Source organism: Hevea brasiliensis, chromosome 18 (genome assembly GCF_030052815.1).
Source record: "Hevea brasiliensis isolate MT/VB/25A 57/8 chromosome 18, ASM3005281v1, whole genome shotgun sequence".
Classification (NCBI taxonomy): Eukaryota; Viridiplantae; Streptophyta; class Magnoliopsida; order Malpighiales; family Euphorbiaceae; genus Hevea; species Hevea brasiliensis.
In genome coordinates this window covers 6,133,345-6,156,178 of record NC_079510.1, presented here as the reverse complement: position 1 = coordinate 6,156,178, position 22,834 = coordinate 6,133,345, and the positions used below count along the sequence as shown (strand labels likewise).

General features: G+C 35.1%; 1 protein-coding gene across 1 annotated transcript; it reads right to left on the bottom strand.

The window, feature by feature from the left end:
• Positions 1-128: 128 nt before the first annotated feature.
• On the bottom strand, positions 129-20,899 carry LOC110643722 (formin-like protein 14). The gene is made up of 17 exons (XM_021796200.2): positions 20,623-20,899; positions 19,840-20,546; positions 19,526-19,747; positions 17,872-19,418; positions 17,580-17,709; positions 15,273-15,344; positions 14,557-14,655; positions 13,969-14,010; positions 13,811-13,891; positions 13,677-13,727; positions 13,514-13,595; positions 13,312-13,406; positions 11,344-11,415; positions 11,105-11,221; positions 1,868-1,936; positions 1,681-1,747; positions 129-655 (listed from the first exon to the last, which is right to left on the bottom strand). The coding sequence occupies exons 1-17, from the start codon at positions 20,693-20,695 to the stop codon at positions 456-458; spliced, it is 3,726 nt and encodes a 1,241-aa protein (XP_021651892.2). The 5' UTR covers positions 20,696-20,899; the 3' UTR covers positions 129-455.
• Positions 20,900-22,834: the final 1,935 nt, after the last annotated feature.

The window sequence follows — 22,834 nt, the reverse complement described above, 5'->3', positions numbered from 1 at the left end:
TGCCTGCATATATATGCCGATCCAATCCGTAAATGCCACATTAGAGAAGCTGAATTCAAAATCCATTTTTATCCTAGAAAGTAAAAGGGTTCTTCCAAATTCTTTTCATGTTAAAATACAACAAGGTGTAGGCAAAAATTTCCCTCGTTTCATAACATTATCTACAACATTCAATATATTTTTCTGCAATGTATATGCCATTCAAAGCATTACTTACAATCTTCGGGTCATTCATCTGTAACAAAATGAGTATAACCCAGAGAAGAGAAACTTGCCATGAAATTGCTGGATTTACAAGCAAATTTACTAAACATTACAGGTTGCAGCTCGACCTAATTCAACATGGAATTTGTGGCCCCATTATCTCGAGGAGCTGTGATTATCATGCATGACTAACAGCAAAGAGTACAGTTCTAACATGAGCAGATCTCCAATTGGGTGCCACTGGAGGAAAATTACGATGGGTGTTTATGGATTTGAAAACCAGGTTTTAACTTGTCATTGTCAATACCATCTTTCTTTGCAGGTAAATTAGCAGCTGCCTTTTCTTTCAAAGCTTCCTTCTCCAATTTCTTCTTTTCAGCCTCAGCCTGCCTTTCATTCTCCTCTCGTGACTTATTGAACATCTTCACAAAAAGGACCAAGGTTTGTGTCACTGCAAAGTGCAACCATAACAAAAGGATCAGAAATGAATTCAAATACTTCTATCACAGTCAAGTTCAAAAAAAATCCATGATTGTTACTAAACTTTGATTTATCGCATAAATAATTGAACTTTAATTTTTGTAACAATAATGTCATTAGGATATAATTCTGTTGAAATTCTCAGCAACATGGTGAGCAATAAGGTCATTGCACCTATTTTCAAAGTCTCAGTGGGACTGCTACACATTTTATTTCTCTCTCCCCTCTCTCTCCTCTCTCTCTCTTTCACTCTCCTACAGTTTTATTTCTAAGCTAGCCATAGCAGACCCATCAAATTACATCAAATATCAATCAATCCACATCATAATCTTCTAAATGCTAGCAAACCAAACATGGGGAAGAGAAGTAAGAACAGAAACTTACACGAGTGAAATAAAATAGTGGGCTAACTCATTAAGACTATGACATACATTACCATAAGGATGCTAAGTTCACAAACCAGCAAAAATTTGGCCAAAATTAGGTCCCAGTAATTTCGTTATTACATAAATTAACTTCAATTTTTTGTAAGTGACAAATTGAAATTGAAATAAAATAGTTGGCTAACTCGTTAAGACTATGACATACATTACCATAAGGATGCTAAGTGCACAAACCAGTAAAAATTTGGCCAAAATTAGGTCCCAGTAATTTCATTATTACATAAATTAACTTCAATTTTTAGTAAGTGACAAATTGAAATTTCATGATAATTTTGCAAATTAGTGAATATTCCAACGAGTGAAATTAACCCAATGACCTATTATTCCTCACTTCCATCTAGCTCCAAAACCCTTCTAAACTAATCAATGATCACATAAAGAAAACCAAAACTTGCATAATCATTAGCTTTGGATTTTGAAGTTGCAAAATTCAAGCTAATGCAATTCTGAAACCCATACAAAATGATGACCAAGAATTATTTGATTATATGTCAAAAACCAACATCAGATTAATATAGCTGCATGAAAGGAAAAGAGCATTTTGTTATTGGACCTTGCTCAAAGGGACAACGAGCTGGATCCTCTCCAAAGTACTGGGACAATGAATCTGCATTTCTTCCCTGAAAGATAATGGATCAAGAATTTAAAACTAAAATCAACAATATTCAGCACACGGATTGCAGTAATAAAAAAATATATATATATATTAAAAAAACCTAGAAGGCAAAGAGAGAACTGACCACTTCAGAATACAAGGAGATAAGCGACCGCACTTCAGCTTCGGCAGTATCAAGAAAGTTCTTCAACACCTGCCAAAGGGGGTCTTTATATTTCAAATGGACCAAAATTCAAGTTGAAAGACTCAACTCAACTCAACTCAACTAAGCCTTTATCCCAAAAATTTAGGTTCGGCTATATGGATTCGCTTTCTCCACTCTAAACGATTTTGGGTTAAATCCTTAGAAATGTGTAATGCTTCTAGGTCATGTTGTACTACTCTCCTCCAAGTCAATTTAGGTCTACCCCTTTTTTTCTTTCTATCCTCTAACCTAATGTGTTCTACTCGTCTAACTGGAGCCTCCGTATGTCTACGCTTCACATGACTAAACCACCTCAATCTCCCTTCTCTCAACTTATCTTCAATTGGCACCACTCCTACCTTTTCTCTAATACTCTCATTACAGACTTTATCTAGTCTAGTATGGTCACTCATCCACCTTAACATTCTCATCTCTGCAACTTTCATCTTAGACGCATACGACTTTTTCAGTGCCCAACACTCACTACCATATAACATAGCCGGTTGCATGGCTGTACGGTAAAATTTTCCTTTCAACTTATTGGGAATCTTACGATCACATAAAACTCACGTGGCATGTCTCCACTTCAATCATCCGGCTTTAGTCCTATGACTAACATCATCCCCACATCCTCCATCTACTTGAAGGACTGAGCCTAGATATTTAAAGTGATTACTTTAGGACAGTACCACTCCATTCAAGCTAACTCCTTCCCTATCACTAGTTTGGCCTTCACTGAACTTGCAACGCATGTATTCTGTCTTTGTTCTACTTAACTTAAAACCTTTTGACTTTAGAGTGCTTCTCCAAAGTTCTAACTTTCTATTGACTTCTTCTCATGTTTCATCTATCAGAACAATATCATCCGCAAACATCATGCACCAAGGAATATTCTCTTGTATATGTTTCGTCACTTCATCTAAAACTAATATAAAAAGGTAAGGGCTTATGGTTGATCCTTGGTGTAATCCAATTGAGATCGGAAAATCTCGTGTCCCCTCCCACTGTGCGCACAATAGTAGTTGCTCCTTCATATATATCTTTCAACACTTGTATGTACCTAATAGATACCCTCTTTTGTTCGAACACATTCCATAAGACATCTCTTGAAACACTATCATAAGCCTTCTCCAAATCAATAAAAACCATGTGTAGATCTTTCTTCACATCTCTATATTTCTCCATCAAGCTTCTAATGAGAAAGATCGCTTCCATAGTTGAACGACCGGGCATGAAACCAAATTGATTGAGAGAGATAGAAGTATCATAACGTAGTCGATGCTCCACAACTCTCTCCCACAACTTCATAGTATGACTCATGAGTTTAATTCCCCTATAGTTTGAGCAACTCTGTATGTCTCCCTTATTTTTAAAAATAGGTACTAAAATATTCCTCCATTCATCAGGCATTTTCTTTGAGTTTAGAATCTTATTAAATAATTTTCTTATGAAAAATCAATCACTATGTTATAGAAAGTCAATCACAATATTATTTCTCTGTATATTCTGTATTCTTATTTAGGATTTCTTCCTAATTAGTAGAACACAATTATAGGAATCAATTGTATGTATATACCCATTTACAGATTAATTGAAATCAATGAGAATCATCTCTTTCTACATGGTATCAGAGCTGGTCATCAATCTAGGGTGATTATTTGTTCTCACTACCCAGCTTAGGAGAGACCTTGGCCGCCGACCGGCCGTTTCGACCCCGATCAACATCGCCGGCGTCGCCTCAACCCCCTCATTCCACCACTGTGTGTTGTTGCCTGATCCAGTATACCATAAAAGGACTTCTGAGGTTTGACTCTCAGATCCTATTTCGGTATTTGCTTGATTTGTGATTTTGGGTTATTTTGCTGCTATAAGCACTTTGGATTAGCGTTTCGATTAGTTTTCTTTGTCTCAACAAATGGCAGACAATAAGAATGTTATTTCTGATGTGATTCCGGTGATGACTAAGATCACAGAACACAAACTTAATGGTTCGAATTACAGGTGAAGTAAGATCATAGGGTCTATTTGCATAGCATTGATAAGGATGATCACCTTACTAAAGATCCACCCACTGATGATACACGACAAACTTGGTTAAGGGAGGATGCTTGGTTGTTTTTGCAGCTTCGGAACTCGATTCATAGTGAGGTAATTAGTTTAATTAATCAATGTGAATTTGTTAAGGAATTGATGGATTACTTAGATTTTCTGTATTCTGGTAAAGGGAATATCTCCCGTATTTATGATGTTTGTAAGGCATTCTACCGTACTGAGAAAGAGGATAAGTCTTTTACGGCTTATTTTATGAATTTTAAACGGATATATGAGGAACTTAATGTATTGTTGCCTTTTAATCCTGATGTAAAATTTTAGTAGGCCCAACGGGAGCAACTGGCTGTTATGAGTTTTCTTGCAGGCCTTCCTTCAGAGTATGAGACTGCTAAATCTCAGATTCTCTCCAGTTCTGAGATTTCCTCTTTGCATGAAACGTTCACACGGTTCCTTCGTACAGAGAGTACTCAATCTTCATAGCCTGCCAGTAGTGCTCTTATTAGCCGTAATCCAAATGGACAACAGGGTAATAGAAGAGGAAATAGAAGAGGAATTATAGGCAACAGAAGTAATCAGGGTAATGGAGAGGCTAGTTCTAATCAGGACTCAAGAGGAGTCATTTGTTGTTATTGCCATGAGCCTGGCCATACAAAATATAATTGTCCGCAACTTCAGAGGAAAAATCAGCGATCACAGATGGCAAATATGGCAGCAGAGAATTCTACAGTATCTTCCTCTGAGAAAACTATTTTGGTATCTGCAGAGGATTTTGCACAATTTTCCCGATGTCGTGCATCTCTAAAGCCTACCGGTTCCACATCGCGATCAGAGTCAGATAAATCCACTACATGCCTTGTGTCTTCTTCATCCAAATGGGTTATTGATTCTGGTGCGACAAATCACATGACAGGTAATTCTAGTCTTCTAACTGCTTTTCAATCTAATCTCACTTCCTCTACTGTTACTTTAGCTCATGGTTCTACTTCTTGTGTCATGGGTTCTGGAACTGCTAACCCGACTCGTCAATTTCTTTGTCTTCTGTTTTGTGTCTACCAAAATTCTCTTTTAATCTACTTTCTGTTAGTAAACTTACTCGCACCTTAAATTTTTCTATTTCCTTTTTTCCTGACCAGTGTTTGTTTCAGAATCTTACGACGAAGCAGATTATTGGTAGAGGACGCGAGTCAGGTGGTCTCTACATTATGGAAAATCATGTACTGCGGTCGCTTGTTTGCTCCAGTACCTTAACACCTCTTGAAGCTCATTGTAGATTGGGTCATCCTTCTTTGTCTACCATGAAGAAGCTGTGTCCTCAATTTCAGTCTTTATTAGTACTAGAATGTGAGTCGTGTCAGTTTGCAAAACATCATCGTTTGTCTTCTATGTCTAGAGTCAATAAACAGGCTTCATCCCCTTTTGAGTTAGTTCATTCTGATGTTTGGGGTCCTTGTTCTGTTACATCTAAAACTGGATTTCGTTATTTTGTTACTTTTGTTGATGATTACTCTCGTGTTACCTGGTTATATTTAATGAAGAATCGCTCTGAATTGTTTTCTATCTTTTGTGCCTTTTGTAATGAAATCAAAACTCAATTTAATATTTCTGTGCGCATATTAAAAAGTGACAATGTCAAAGAATACTTTTCAGCATAATTTCAGTCTTATATGACACAAAATGACATTCTTCATCAGTCTTCCTGTGTGGATACCCCATCCCAAAATGGCATGGCCGAAAGAAAAAATCGGCATCTTCTTGAGGTAACTCGTGCTCTTCTTTTTCAGATGAAAGTACCTAAACACTTTTGGGCGGATGCAGTTTCTACGGCATGTTTTTTTATCAATCGTATGCCGTCTTCTGTCCTTAATGGGGATATTCCTTATACTGCTTTGTTTCCTACAAAATCTTTGTTCCCTATTGAACCCCGTATTTTTTTTTGTACCTGTTTTGTGCGTGATATTCGTCCACAGGTTACTAAATTGAATCCAAAATCTCTCAAATGTGTCTTCCTTGGGTACTCCCGGCTCCAAAAAGGGTACCGTTGTTTCTCTCCTACTCTTAATCGTTATCTTGTTTCTGCAGATGTCACATTTTTTTAGTCCACTCCATTTTTTCCTCCATCATCTGTGTATGAGAGTCAGGGGGAGGAGGATGATCTCTTAGTATATACTGTCCAACCAATGTCTAGTCCTCTCCCACAACCTGTTCCTTCTGTCTCTAGACCTACTCGACCTCCCATTGTTCATGTTTATTCCAGGAGATTGGAGATTCCTGACTCAGATCCTCCACCAGCTATTTCGTTGGGAGATCCTGTACCTCATACTGATCATGATTCTGATCTAGACTTACCCATTGCTCTTCGTAAAGGAAAATGTTCATGTACTTACCCTATCTCTTCTTTTGTTTCTTATAATCAATTGTCTTCTTCTTCTCGGTGTTTTGTTACTTCTTTAGACTCTGTTCCTATCCCTAATACTGTTGGTGAGACACTATCTCATCCTGGCTGGTGTGATGCTATGAAAGAGGCTTTAGATGCTAATGGTACATGGGAACTATTGCCTTTGCCTACTGGTAAGAAAGCTATTGGTTGCAAATGGGTATTTACAGTAAAGGTAAATCCTGATGGTTCTGTGGCTAGGTTAAAAGCACGCCTTGTAGCAAAAGGATATGCTCAGACATATGGGGTTGATTACTCTGATACTTTTTCTCCTGTAGCTAAACTTACTTCTATTCGCTTGTTTATCTCTTTAGCAACTACATATGATTGGCCCCTGCATCAATTAGATATCAAGAATGCTTTCCTTCATGGTGATATTTAGGAGGAGGTGTATATGGAGCAACCACCTGGATTTGTTGCTCAGGGGGAGTTGGGTAAAGTTTGTAGGCTTCGGAAGTCTCTTTATGGCTTGAAACAAAGTCCTAGGGCATGGTTTGGGAGATTCAGTGAAGCAGTACAGGAATTTGGTATGCAAAAGAGTAAGTGTGATCACTCAGTATTTTATAGGCAATCTGAGGCTGGTCTAATTCTCTTGATAGATGTCATCACTGGGAGTGACTCTGCAGGTATTTCATCTCTTAAAACCTTCCTCCAAACTCAGTTTTAGACCAAAGACTTGGGATTGTTAAAGTATTTCTTGGGTATCGAAGTTATGAGAAGTAAGAAGGGTATTTTCTTGTCTCAAAGAAAATATGTCCTCGATCTATTGACAGAGACAGGAAAATTAGGTGCTAAACCTTGTAGCGCACCAATGACTCCAACTTTACAACTGTTAGCAGGGGATAGTGAGTTGTTTGAAGATCCAGAGAAATACAAGAGATTGGTAGGAAAATTGAACTACCTTACAGTCACTCATCCTGACATTGCTTATGCCGTTAGTGTGGTAAGTCAGTTTATGTCTTCCCCAACTATTGCTCATTGGGAAGCCTTGGAACAAATCTTATATTATCTAAAGAGCGATCCAGGAAGAGGTTTGCTATATAGTAATCATGGGCATTTGAATGTTGAATGTTTTTCAGATGCCGACTGGGCTGGATCTAAGGTTGACAGGAGGTCAACTACTGGATATTGCATTTTTATTGGAGGAAATTTAGTGTCTTGGAAAAGCAAGAAGCAGAGTGTAGTTTCTCGATCTAGTGCTGAATCCGAATACAGAGCCATGGCACAATCAGTATGTGAAGTAATGTGGATACTTCAATTACTAGATAAGACAGGTTTTAAGACCTCCTTGCCTGCAAAATTGTGGTGTGATAATCAAGCTGCTCTTCATATTGCTTCTAATCCGGTGTTTCATGAGCGGACCAAACATATTGAGATTGATTGTCACTTTATTCGTGAAAAGATTCAACAACCGATCATCTTAACAGGACATCAAAACTGGAGAACAGTTATGAGATATTTTCACAAAAACTCTGAATGGAGCTAGGATTGACTACATTTGTATCAAGTTGGGCATGATTAACATCTATGCTCCAACTTGAGGGGGAGTGTTATGGAAAATCAATCACTATGTTATAGAAAGTCAATCACAATATTATTTCTCTGTATATTCGTATTCTGTATTCCTATTTAGGATTTCTTCCTAATTAGTAGAACACAATTATAGGAATCAATTGTATATATATACCCATGTACAGATTAATTGAAATCAATGAGAATCATCTCTTTCTACAAATTTAGTTAACCATGCCACTCCCACATCTCCCAAATACTTCCACACTTCAATTGGTATTTCATCGGGTCCACAGGCTTTACCCACTTTCATTCTCTTAAGTGCTTCCTTTACTTCTAAAGATCTAATCCTTCTAGTATAATTCACATTCTTTTCTATTGTTCTATAATCTATATTCACGCTATTACCATTTTGACTATTATTAAAGAGATCATTAAAATAATTTCTCCATCTTTCTTTATGTCCTCATCTTTCACCAACACTTTTCCTTCTTTATCCTTAATGCACCTAACTTGATTGAGATCTTGACATTTCCTTTCTCTCCTCCTTGCTAATCTATAAATATCTTTCTCCCCTTCTTTAGTTTCAAGTTTCTCATATAACTTTTCAAAGGCCTGTGCTCTTGCTTGACTAACTGCATTTTTTGCCTCTTTCTTTGCTATCTTGTACTGTTCATATGCCTCATTATTATCACATTTAGGTAATTTCTTATACCATTCTCTTTTTCTCTTCACTGCCTTTTGTACTTCCTCATTCCACCACCATCTCTCTTTTGAGGGTGGTCCATGTCCTTTAGACTCTCCAAGTACTTTTCTAGCTACTTCTCTAATCTTTGATGCGATTTGTATCCACATATCATTGGCCTCCATATCCAGCTTCCATACTTCAGACTCGAGAAGCTCATTTTTGAACTTCATTTGCTTTACTCCTTTGAACTCCTACCACTTTATTCGAGCTACACTATTTCTTCTGACCTTACTTGAATTGTTCCTAAACTTGACATCCAAGACCACCAACCGATGTTAGACTTGTTAAAACCTCTCCTGGAATGACCTTGCAATCCTTGCATAGAGCTCTATTTGTCTTCCTGGTTAAGAGGAAGTCGATTTGGCTTCTATTTTGCCCAATTTTGAAAGTCACTAAATGCGACTCTCTTTTTATAAAGTAGGTATTTGTTAGTATTAGATCGTATGCCATAGCAAAATCCAAGATGTTTTTTCCCTCCTCAATTCGACTGCCAAAACCAAAACCTCCATGAACATTCTCATAACCTTATCTATCACTTTCTACATGTCCATTCAAATCTCTACCAATGAAAACATTCTCTTCATTCGGTATGCTTTGCATTAAATCATCCATATCTTCCCAAAACCTTTGTTTACTCTCACTGTCTAGTCCTATTTGTGGGGCATAAGCACTACCTATATTTATTGTTTCTCTTTCTAGTACTAGCTTTACTCGATAATTCTATCTCCTACTCTTTTCACAGCTATTATTGCGTCTTTCAATGTCCTGTCTATGATTATACCAACTCCGTTCTTGCAATTTAAATTTTTCAGTTATTGCTTTTTCTAAAGAAAATCACAGGAAGTCAGAACATTGAAAATGAAAATGTTGAAAAACAAAAATAAACATTAAATAGGCAAAAGTAATTAGAAATAGGCCAGTCAATTTTGGTTTGTATTGACAAAGGCGCTAACACAAACACAAGTTTTAGGCAAAAATTGAACACCACCGAATTAGAAAGCTGTCATGAACAATTAAAATATTGGAGCAAAATAAGTTAAAACATATAGATATCAGTTGCGATTTCAGTTATAAGCGATTGACATAAATAAGTGGGAAAAGATAGAACTATTCTTTATAATTCATTGCATGATTTAGGATTCCTTGTAAATTCTTTTCTATTTAGGAGTTATATTTTATTCATATTTATGACAAAGTAAGACTTATTTGATGTGAGCAAGGAAAAGGACATTTGGGCAGTGGCGATGGACAGTGGTGGAAAGTGGCAATGGCTGTGATGAAGCCAACAGCAACAAGCAGCATTTATGATTATACTGCCATTGCCAGTGTGAGGTGGTGGAAATGTCATCAGTTTCGGCACTGATAACCAATAATAATGGTGTTATGGCAATGGCACTAATGGCAGTGCATGATAGCAGTAAAAGAGACGATTATAGCATTGCCAACAGCAGCAATGAGGTTGAGGTGGTAGTACCATTGTTAATAATATTAAAGATGTTCTCATTGTTGATTTCATAGTGGTAGTAATGCTGCTGGAGGGAGAGTGGAAGGGGGATGGCTGTCTGGTGCTGGTAGAAATAAAGGATATATGACAAGCAAAAGGGAAGTGGAGTCTTACAGAAAAATAATTGTAAACAAGTGTTTTTTTTGTTTTATAGCGTTGATAAATATTTGGAACCTGAAATTGATTAAATCTGAATTCAGAACTCCATTATTTTTATTATGTGGAAGAACTTATTAAAAATAGCACTAGTTTTCCATAATTAAACAAGCCCTTTGTCCGCTTTAGGATTTTATGTGATGTGACCTTAACTATAAGTTGGATACCAATGATATGTGATGGCCTAGAAAGTTTAGGTATGACACTATATCTTTCCTTCAAGCTCACAAGCAAATTTATACATTCATGTTCAGTTTTCATTCCATTCATTCAAACCTTTATTAGAATCAAACATGAGAAACCCCAAATCCCCAAATCAAAATCATACTCCTAAAAAATAGTTCACCATTATGGGTATAATGCATAGGTGCAACCATAATGCAGATCTTAAGTCTGACTTCCTTTATCTTCTTTTGGTTCCTAATTATATTTTTGATAAGACTGAATCACTAACACAAATTACCCCTTCTGTAGCTTTTACTTGTAGCACTTGAATCCTTGAAAACCCTATTTTAAAGACCATTCCTTTTAGATACTTCCTACATCAGTTTGGAACTTTTACTCAGCACATTTTCCTTTGTCAATTTTGTATTAGGGATCCCACAAGTTTGCTGGTATATCCTTTCCAACAATGGTTCATAAAATAACTGAGTTGAATCCAAAAGTTAAATCTTGTAATCAACATCTTGAAACTGTAAAGAAGCAATTGAATGATGATATAAGTGAAAGAGCTAATTTATCAATGCAACAAAGAATCTCATCACTCCTCACCCTTTGAAAGCCTGCAGAGATAGCACCATCATTTGCTGAAGCAGCAAGCTCTTGCTCAACCTTTTCAAGACCTTTACTCACAGCTTGCATTTCTTCAGCCAAGTTTTTCAATTGAATCTAGTAATTTGAAGCAGAAAGAAACAACGAATGAGTAGTGCATCTCTGACAACTGGCTCAGGCATCAGCAACTTAAACAAGTAACCAGGAAGAAACCAATACTAGCAGCTTATAAGGCATACCTTTGAGGCTGCTTCTATATGTACAAGGTCCTTATCAAAATCTAGCAACTCTGGCATCTTCTCAGAAAGGAGCTACATGAAGACAGAGAGTGTAATTAAAATATTATATGAAACTCTCATGATACCAGCAAAGAAACATAACACTGAATTACTCCACATTCAAACCAATAATGAAATTAAAAATGGCTAATGAAGTACATAATAATTATAACAAAGCATAAAATACAGACAAATTATCACATGCACCTGGTGCAGTGTGCTGCCCCCTCACAAGCAGCCACAGCCCCTGTGAAAGAACCTGTCACACTGCACCATGTGCATACAATAATTCCTCTAAAATACAGCTTCTTTTAACAATAACAAAAAATCCAACAGGCAGATATTGAAGACTACACAAGACATGCACCACATTTGCATCAATATCCATCTTTACTGTCAGTAATCAAATTTATTTAGAAAATTCCAAAAGATTTAAATATTAATTTCTCATCATATGATTTTGTATTCATGAATGCACAAAAAAGGAATAGGAAGCAATCCATTTTAAAATTTCTTTCAACTACCTCCATAATCAGAAAAATCCTTCAACTACTTGCTTTTAATACTTCGAGAAAAAACAAGAACGTTCAGGCAAATTCATTTACAAGAACCGACTTTCTTTAATTCTAGAAATCCAAAATAGAAGCTTTATTCATATGAGGATGTGAAGTGAAATACTGGAATCAAACTATTTACTACCTCCATTGAACTACCAAAATTTATTTAACCCAATTATTGTTATTATAATGAGAAAAAAATTATATATAAAAAAACCAGACACACACACACACACTTGGCATGCTCCCAGATCATGATGAACTGTTATGCTACTGGACATTACATAACACCAAGGATTTTAATATCGGTATCCATCTATAAATCAACTCCCTAAAAATATGGTGATATCGAAATATTATTAAATATATTGAACAAAAAATGAGACATCATTTTATATAAAAAGAGTAAAATCTTCCAGAAAATTTTTAAAATATTAATTAATATTTTGTACATATTCTTTTTTAAAACTTAAAATATTGTAAATCAAATAAATAAAATAACTTTATAGGATATAAAAGTAACAATTCAATAGATCATGATTCCAGCAATTTATGCTTTTTTTTTTTAGTAGTGTGATCTATTGTTAACCTAGAAAGTGTGATACTTTCTAGATAGGAGTGACTCCTAGATCCTACTAGTTTGAGGCTAGTAATTCATTTGTTTGTTTAAATTTTTTTCTGTTTTCCTGAAGAAAATCAGATCTTCCATTTCATTTTAAAGCCATAATTCTTAAGTTCTACAAATACTAACACTAATCTTTAACAATCAAGCTTTTCTTTAAATTGTCCTAGTGTCCTACATCATTTATTGCAGTTAATATCATAAAGCAAAAAGAATTGGAGTAGGAGCCCACACTCATTGTTTAAATAATGCCAGAAAAGCATCAAAGTATTAAGAGAACATTTTGGGAGGCTGAGGAGAGAGCAAGTGGACATAGCAAATTCGAACATAAAATTCAATAAAGGAAAGCAAAGGCAAGTGAAAGGTAGAGAGCTTTGTGATAATGTTCAGACCATTCCTTAACTTTGGAATGTTTAATGGCATTATTAAGACCAAAACTACAAAACATAAGAACTCAACCACAAAAAGACAGATGTAGATTGGATGGAAAATCTATATCCTATATTCCATCCATGTTTCAAAGGATCATGGATTAGAAAAGAGTAGAGTCAAATTTCTATCCTCAACCCTGGATAGGCAACAAATAACAGAAAAGTATGACCACCAAAGTTGTAAATTCTTTTGGAAGGAAATGGGACATATTCAATTGCCATTCTAGCTACAACAGGCAACAAAAACTGTCACAACCACAATCACACTCATCTCTAATGCAAATTTAGGATTCAAACTTTCAATTTTAAGCAAATCTACCTTGCATAAGTAGTGCATTAAAGTCATTTTGTTATTTCTTGCACGAGTGTCAGATAACTTAAGAAGGCTGTCCAATTTGAATCCAACAGCAGATCCTGGAATAGAAAGTAAAAAATATAAATAAAAAGGTGTGATAAACAAAGAAGCCCAAGAATAAAAAATTATGAAAAGCAAGTATCAATTAGAAGTAACAGAGTAGTACCTCTTGCAGTGCCCTGATTCAAAGCATTTCCTAAAGTCAGAATTGTTTGCATTATCTGACGCAATTTCACAGATTCTTTTACCTGCAAATATGGGTGGCATTCAAGATGCAGGAAAAGAAATATACATTTTATATATTTAAAATCCATTAATTTATTTGGTACCTCTCTAGCAGCACCATTAATAGTTTTTAGGTGACATCTTAAATCTTCCACCTGATATTACAAAGTAGTAAGTACAAGCTATCCCAAAATAAATGAGATTAAGAATCAAATACATAAAAAATCCAACAATAGACCTGACTAGAAAATGTGATTCTGAAGGCAAATACTCGAAGCTTAGCTTCTACTCGCGGAACCTTCATCAGCTCCAGGAAAAACTGAATGAATGAATTGGCCCATCAGTAATCAGAGTATATGGTTTGCATGAATTCAAGATTTTAGCATTACAATTAACCTGTTCACACTTCCCCAGCATTTCCTTGTCACCAGTATAATTCTGTTAGTAACAAAAATCAGTAAGAAACCACAATAAACACCAAATATTATTAGAAAAAAAATAGATTATCCATATTTCTCCCATAAGTCAATAATATATTTTTTTAATTATTCAACCTGCCAAAGCTTTGTTGATTAACAGAATCACACCATTGAGAAATATTCAATGGTGTATAAGATAAGATCATGAATTCACATCTTTTTGGCTGCTTTGACACCTATCTTCTAGTTAGTTATCTCACACAGAGGCCTAAATGCAGCAATTAGTCTATATTTGTATTTCTTACCATTAGGGGAAAAAAAAGACAGAGAAGGTAATTGTATAATCTATTTTTAAGGATATCAAGGTACACAATAGCTTCTGTTCCAAGCAATAATACAAGACAGAAAAAGTACCCGAGTTTGAAAACACTTCAAAAATTAATTTCAGCTAAGATATTTAACAAAAACATCTAAGCAGCAAGATATTGCATAATGCCCAAAATGTGAACATAATCTAGAGACTGCTGCCACCGTATGCCTATCACAAGCAAACAAGACACATTACCTTCAGCGTCTCCATTTCTTCCTTGGTGGGACAGAATTTGATGAGATTCTCAACCTGATCAATATCTAAAGATGAAGAATCCAAAGCCAGAACAGCATTCTGGAAATAAATATATGAAATAATTATAAAATCAGTTTCAAAAAAAATTGAATTAAAAAAAAAAAAAACTTTGAAACACCATATGAATCATTCCAAACAAATGAAAACAAAAACATAAAATTTAAGCATCAAAGTTGAAGTCTACTTTATTTTGCATCAAATTCAAGAGCATGCAACACTGTATTTCTTTTTCTCTTGCGTGTTCTCTCTCTGTGTCCTACAAATAAGCACAGTCCAGCAGCTAATCACATATTTCAACATGCAATAACTTAGGAGATGTTTTATTTAGTCAAAATATCAACAAAGAATATATATACATAGGTAAAGTAGACATCCTTGGATTATCTTTCAAATGTCTTATTCCAACAGAGACCAAAGAATCATTCCACTCAAATAAGGAATATAAGCTTTTTGGAGAGAAAAAGATATATTGAAAAAAAAAAAAAAGATGCATAAACTAATCTGTAGAATTTACAAATGAAGGTCTCATTTGACAAAAAGATTTTCAGTATGAAGAGGTTGCTTCAAGGCATTTATCTCCTCAATATCAAACCTAGGTGTTTAAGAATAAACAAATCTACAATAAGTCACATCAATCAAGATAAAAATGGACTTACAATCATGTCCGGCAAAGGTATTTTTATCTTTGTGAGCATTATTTCACAATTATATGCCCTACGCAAGTCAACCTGCAGAAGGAAACACAACCAAGAACTTTGAGTCAAGTATTCTCATAATTGATACTTCCAAGATAAAAATAAATAAATAAATAAATATAAGAAATTTCACAATGAGAAGAGGAAAGAAAAAGCGTATTTTTTACTAGGTGTGTTATAGATGGTGATTCTAAACCAGAAAAAAAATCTGGTCAATAAAAACTCAGCATAAGATGGCAAATGCAAGAGAGTACAAGTCATAAACATTAATAAAAGTAAATCCAACAGTTGCATCATACAAACTATGAAGTCATAAAAATCCATTCCTGGCATGATACCGTTAAAAAACTTCCAAGTTTTATAGTTTCCAACATAATCTTAAGAACAATGGCTACAGAACTGGTAGCAAAAATGTCCTCGTTAATACAATAATCTTAACATGACCGAAAAAAAAGGGATGATATTTAAGTCTGATACTCAATAGGTTATGCCAAGGATGGTTTTATAATTGCTAGGCTTGGGAGGAATTAACAATAAAGTCGAGTGTTGCTAAGGCAATGCTTCCACTGCTTACCATGGAGCCTGCATTTGGGTAAGTTGGAGGGGGCTCACCAGCATTTTTGTTGCATGGATATATGATCATCTAAGTTAAGGTTGGAATACTGAAAAGCTCTTTTTTTTTTTTTTTAAAGTTTTCAGAGACTGTGTTTCTTAAGCCCATTGATATGCTAGGCTGTGTATTTTACCCATCAGCATGTTTGCCCCTTTCTTTGGTACTCTTTTGACATACCAAAATTACCCTACCCCACCTACATTTGTGCTTGTGAGCCCCAAGTCAATCAGGTAGAAGAGAGGAAAAAGTCCATATAGCTGACCCCAACCAAATGACAAAACCACAACAATTCATGATAGTGATAACAACAACCAAAAAATAAAATAAAATTACAATGCCTAGTTTATAATCCTGAATCAGTGAACTTTATATCTGCATCATTTCTTTGAAATTTGTGCTAAATTAATCTATCAACCAGAACATGTGAGAAATTTTCATAATTGGCAATAGTTATTGATGAAATAGGTAAGCAATAAAATCTAGAATGATAGGGGGACCCAAATATTCAGGATGGTAAACCAAGAATATAAATTTCTTGAGGTTGATAACTGTTTGGATTACTTTGTAATAATTGCTTGGATGGGATTTCCATGGCCCTTGGTACAAATTGGTTAATTATGTAAAAAGCTTTGATTTAACTTTATTATTGAATACGCCATGATAGAAAACCACTTTTTTGATCTAGTAATTTTATAAACCACATTGTTATCAATGTCCTACAAATTCATGTCTGCTTGGCAACTATTCAGCATTACAAAGTAAGGAGATTAATTTTAAAAAGTTTCAGTACTTCATAGGTGTCTTATGACATTAATAATTGTTATACATTCACATTCACAAGATTATTCAAGTAGCCTTAGCTACATCACTTCATTGTCATCATATATTACCTCCTTCCTTCCAATGGCCTCAGTTCTTACTTTCACAAAATAACAATATTAATTTTGGAATCCATTATACCAAAATTAATTGGGTAATGACCTTTTAATGTACCACAAGAAGAATGCCAAAAGGCTCTGATGCTAATTGAAGACTGATCAACTAATTCAAGCCAGGTTTCTATGGTTTGCTTCACATAGAAAGAAACCTCAGCATAGCCTCCAAAATAACAACAATTCATATACGATCAGCGAAGGATTATGGCTTACCTCTAATATACCAATTATGATTCAACTTCTTACTTCCAAATTTTATAATATTATGTCATCTTCCACATTAAAAACAAGCAATGGCAGACTTTGTAGCCAATTTGGAACTTCTTCACCAGAAAATATGGTGAATTCAGATTACACCTTAAAATTTTAACAATTCCTTACAATTTTTCACATCTAAGTTGCTTAGCAAGGCCTTCATTACTAGTTATTGAATATTCAGTTGACTTCATATTTGTTTCAAGATTTTTACATCTTTCCTTCCTTTTCTCCTTCAAGTTGAAGTAAAAAAATTTTATTCTCAATTCTCCTCTTCTAGTGAAGACCCCATCCCCATAGTGCCATGACTTTCTATTGAAAAAAAAAAAAAAAAAATTACATCAGCTAGACAAAAGATTGTTACTGATCCTATGTTCTTCAATAATACCTCAAAGTACCAATCATTTGGGCATATAAAAGTAAAACTACAAATGAAACCACTAAATAATAAAAATAACATCTTACTAATTGCACTTTCTCAGGTTTGTTAATGTTAGAACCACGTCGTACTCCAGCTTTATTACTACCACTTCCATCTGAAACAGAAGCAGCTGAGAACAAGCTTTCAAGTTCTGATATATCAATTTCGGGGGCCCTACCAGAAATTTTCATTAGGCAACATCAGAAATGCAGCCCTCCTCTCTCCTCCCCAATCAGCAGGGGAAGTCACAGAGAAAATAGGCAAAAACATCAGCAGGGTATATGTTAACTGATGGAAGGAAGGTAAAATAAAATGAATGATCAAATATGCACATACCTTGACTGATTTTCCTGCTTCTGTGAATCTGCCCACAAACTCCCTTGCATTGCTCGAGTAACTTTCACCCAATGTAAAGGTTTTAGTGAAGTTTTCCTAGGCGCATTACCTGTCCCACCAGTACTCCGACCTCTTCCATGGCCACTAGGCCCTGAAGAAGCTTTTCCCCTTCCAATAGATGGAGGTGGCGGTGGTGGCACACTAGAGGCCTTGGCTCCAGGAGGGGGTGGTGGTGGTGGACCTGGTGCTGTGTTGCGACCTGGTGGTGGAGGGGGAGCAGGAGGATTGGGTGCTGATGATGGAGGTGGTGGGACTGAACTAGGCCGCATAGGTCCTGAAGGAGGGGGAGGAGGAGGAGGGGGGCAAGGTGTCTTCATGGTATTACTAGGGTTTCGACCCAAAGGAGGTGGAGGAGGTGGAGGCGGCGGTGCCGCTGCCAAAGAGAAGTTTGAGCGTGAAGACAGTGTCTGAGATGGCGGCAGTGGTGGCGGTGGTGGTGGAGGTGGAGGCCGTAGACTATTAGTTGAACTGATCAAGGATGGTGGCTGTGGTGGTGGTGGCGGTGGCGGTGGTGGCCGTGATGGTGGCGACAATGATGGGTTTGATATTGAAGGAAGAGGAGGAGGTGGAGGAACTGGAGGGGGACTGGGTCCTTTAGAAGAACTGAAAGGTGGTGGTGGTGGTGGTGGTGGTGGTGGTGGTGGTGGTGGAGGCAATGGTGGACCTTTGCTGGTAGAAGGAGGTGGTGTGTAGGAATCTTTAATGGAAAAGTTAGGAGGAGGTGGTGGAGGTGGAGGTGGAGGTGGAGGACCTCCACCAATTGGAGGTGCTGAAGAAACAGATTTATTGAAGGTTGGAGGTGGAGGTGGACAAGGAGGTGGCTGAGGATTTCTATTAGTAGTGAGAGCTGGAAATGTGGTAGAATCTCTGTTCGAAACACTGGGAAGACGTGGCAAAGGAGGTGACTGAGGTCTATTAATGTTACTTGAGAGACCAAGACATGGTGGTGGGGGAGGCGGGGGAGGAGGCGGGGGCAGTTGTGCAACAGATGGGGAAAGGAGAGTTGGAGGTGATGAAGGAGGAGGAGTTGCTTCATTTGGAAATGATAGCTGCTGAGGAAGGGAGGATGGAATAGTTTCAATGGAAATTTGCGCTGGAGGTTCTGAAACATTATTTGAATCATGAAGACCATCACCGTCAATAGGTGAGAGAACTGAATCGGCAGAAGTTTTGGGAATAAGATCAAATGCTTCGTCTGAACTATCAGCAGCACTAGAAGCATTATATTCTTCTTCAGAGTCAATAGGTGATGCATATGAACTGCCTCTATTTTGCAATCTTGAAAATTCTCTGGCATCACTTAAGACAGAAAGTTGTTTAAGTAACCACAAGGTAGCGTCATCATTGTGATCAACCCACTCGACCCCATTGAAAAGTTCTTGAACCCTAGAAAAAGCTTCAATTGGCAATCCACCTTTCTCCTCACCATTTAAAATTGTAGTTGGAGCCTTCGGTGGGGATATATTCTCTGCCTCCCCAAACAAAACCTGAACTTAGAAATTTAATTTTGTCAGATGGATTGCAAATCTACAAGTAAAACGGGGGAGGGAAGGTGGAGGAGGAGGAGGATAAATTGACAAAGTAATATATTCACCTCTGCCCGAAAGCCTTTGGGATATCGTTCCCTTGAATCCCAAAGAATGTCCAAGTTCTCAGAATTGAGAATTAATATATTAGATCGAATAAACGCAGTATTAAACATTACGCGAAACATCATAACCTCCCTTTCTGGATCCAAGTCCTGATGCACACACTCCAATACAACATCTCCTTGCACCATACACTGAATGTCAATCTTAATCACATCACATTCTGCCTGCAATTTGAGAAGTATCATATCCATACTGCCAGTGAATAAAAATTGAACTTAAAGTGATACATGATGCAGAAGAACAAGAAGCCTCTCACCTGGCGATAATGCCGAAGGGTGGCCTTCTTCTTCTTGGACATTGAGAAGAGCATATGGGTCGAAAGCCCACGCTTTGTGTGGAAATTCCTACCAAAAATACGAATGATTGGCCTGCACCCATTTTCAGAGTCGAAGCTTGGAATGGCACGAATAATAACACAATCCAAAGAAAGTGCACGTTCTGGAGGAGGCCACTCAGGTGTTATATTTCTTCTGGCTACATACTGCAGGTAACGAAGCTGAGATGGGAAAGGATTGAGAGGTGACAAAAGCTGCAAGAAGCCTTTAGGAGCCTCTCGATGCACAATCTCAAGAGTTCTTCGTTCACCAGTATGCAACTTGTTAAAAATCAAGAAACTAGCTAAAAGGAAGGCCAAAAGAGGCCAACCCCCCCTCTCACAATGGAAAAGGATAATATTCTGATGATTCCCAATGGAAAGCCAAGTCTCACAAACACGAAGAAAATGCTGAATCAAAGACAAAGGAAGAAGAGGGCAACCCTCATACTGTCGTGGATAATCCATGACAGTGACATCATATTGGCATAAAATTTCAGCAAACTGGCTCCTTTTTTCACCCTCACGAAAATTAAAAGCGAGAAAAGATGAATCAGGAAATTCCTCATGCAATTCAGCAACAATTTCATGTAGATATATTTGATACATTCCATCAGGTAAAACTTCAGTTGAAAAGCAAGAATCAAAAACTGCCCAAACCAGATGTAAATATCAGACATTGCAAAACTAACAATAAAAAGAAAGGAAAGGGAAGATTTCAGTTACCATATACTCTGTCGACAAATTCAAGCAATCCATCGGGAGGCCTTCGGTAGAAGAATCTACTGAGGAGGGACATTACTGCCAAAGTAATTTCAAACTCAAGGATACGAAAACAAACAGAAAATTTTCATTAGTTGAGGGAAATTGAAATTTCTTGGGAGTTCAACTTTCTCAGCTCCCAAACACGGAGAGAGAGAGAGAACTCTCACTTTACCTTCAGTTTTGAAATTTCAATTAGGGGACGGAAAATGATATATTAACAGACGAGAGAAGAGGGCTTTTCTTTTCAATTTCTTTTTTATTTTTTATTTTTTACTTTTTACACGGGGCTTATGATAATGTGAGGAGTGACGGTTGGACACAGCGATCATCCGATGATATATATAAAAAAAAAAAATTATTTAATTTTTTAGCTAATTGAACTAAAAATACCAATAATTTTTAATTCTATGTAAAATCGTTAAATTTTTAAAAGTTTTATGGAATTAATTGAATTTAAAAAATTAATAATAAATTATAATATAATATATGAAATTTTATTTAATTAATAAAATAATATATTAATCAATATTTATATTTAAAAAATATATATTTTATAATTTTTTAATTAAAAAATTATATTAATAAATATTTTTATTAATTAAAATTAACGTAATTATTTTAAAAAAAATAAATATTATTAAAATAATGTAAAAAAAAAGGAGAAAAGAATTAATTTTAATGAGCTTTGATTGTCTAATAAAAAGGAGTACCATACAAGAATCTTTCTAAACAAATTTCAAAGTTCTACTATATATTTTCCCATGGCCTTCGTTGAACTCCCTTGTAATTAGACTGTTTTCTATGTCTAATTTATTTTTCTCTTTTTCAAAATTCAAATTTTGATCCAAAATTGACCTCCTATGTATTATATGAAATTGAAATTTAAGAGAAATTTATTAGAATAAAATTTTAATTAAAAATAAAAGTGAAATATATTTTCTTTTTAAATATAAAATTTAATCAATAAATTATTTTATTAATTAAATAAAATTTTATGTACTATTTTATAATTTACAGGTTATCTTTTTCAAATTCAATTTACCTCATGTGATTATAAATATGATAAAGAATTTTTTTTTAACTCATTAGAAAAGAAATTAAAAGGGACAATATACGAAAAATTAAATCATATATATATATTGAGATTTTACTATTTCACATAAAATTAAAAATTATAGATATAAACATGAATTGTCATTAATGTTTGACATTTTTAATTTAATTAATTTATTTTTCTAATTTAAAAACTTATATATTTATTGTGTTAAATAACACGTTAAAAAATATAGTAAGTATAAAAATCTTAATTTTAATAAATTTTATTTTAAATTTTAAATTATAATTACATTTTATGCTAAAAAAATTAGAGTAATTTACAATAAAACCTCTAATTGTGAAGTCATTATTCTACCCTGCATACACCGGAGCCATCGTGTTCTCATCGACCAGAAGAGCCTAACGGCGACAACACAAGGTTGTTGGCTACCTACTCGGGCTAAAGGCATGCCATTACAACCAGGTAGTTGAGAGACAAATAGCAGCATGGGCGGATTTACATGGAAAGGAGTGGAATCAATTGATCCCATGAACTTGATAAAAGTTTAAAAAAAATAAATGTATATTATGAAAATTTTCATTAAAAATTATTAATGACCCCACTCAAAAATTAATAATAAAAAATGATAATTCACTCAATTATTTTTTTCAAAAGATAATTATGCAAAAGTTGATGTACCATCAAATTAAAAAAAAACTAAATTAAAATGATTTTTTTCATATATTTGTGTGAAATTTTAAGTCAATCGAAATAAAAAAAAAAACTTGATAAAAGTTTAAAAAAATAAACGTATATTATGAAAATTTTCATTAAAAATTATTAATGACTCCACTCAAAAATTAATAATAAAAAATGATAATTCACTCTTTTTTTTCCAAAAGATAATTATGCAAAAGTTGATGTACCATCAAATTAAAAAAAAAAACAAATTAAAATGATTTTTTTCATATATTTGTATGAAATTTTAAGTCAATCCAAATAAACAAAAAACTTGATAAAAGTTAAAAAAAAATAAATGTATATTATGAAAATTTTCATTAAAAATTATTAATGACTCCACTCAAAAATTAATAATAAAAAATGATAATTCACTCATTTTTTTTTTTCAAAAGATAA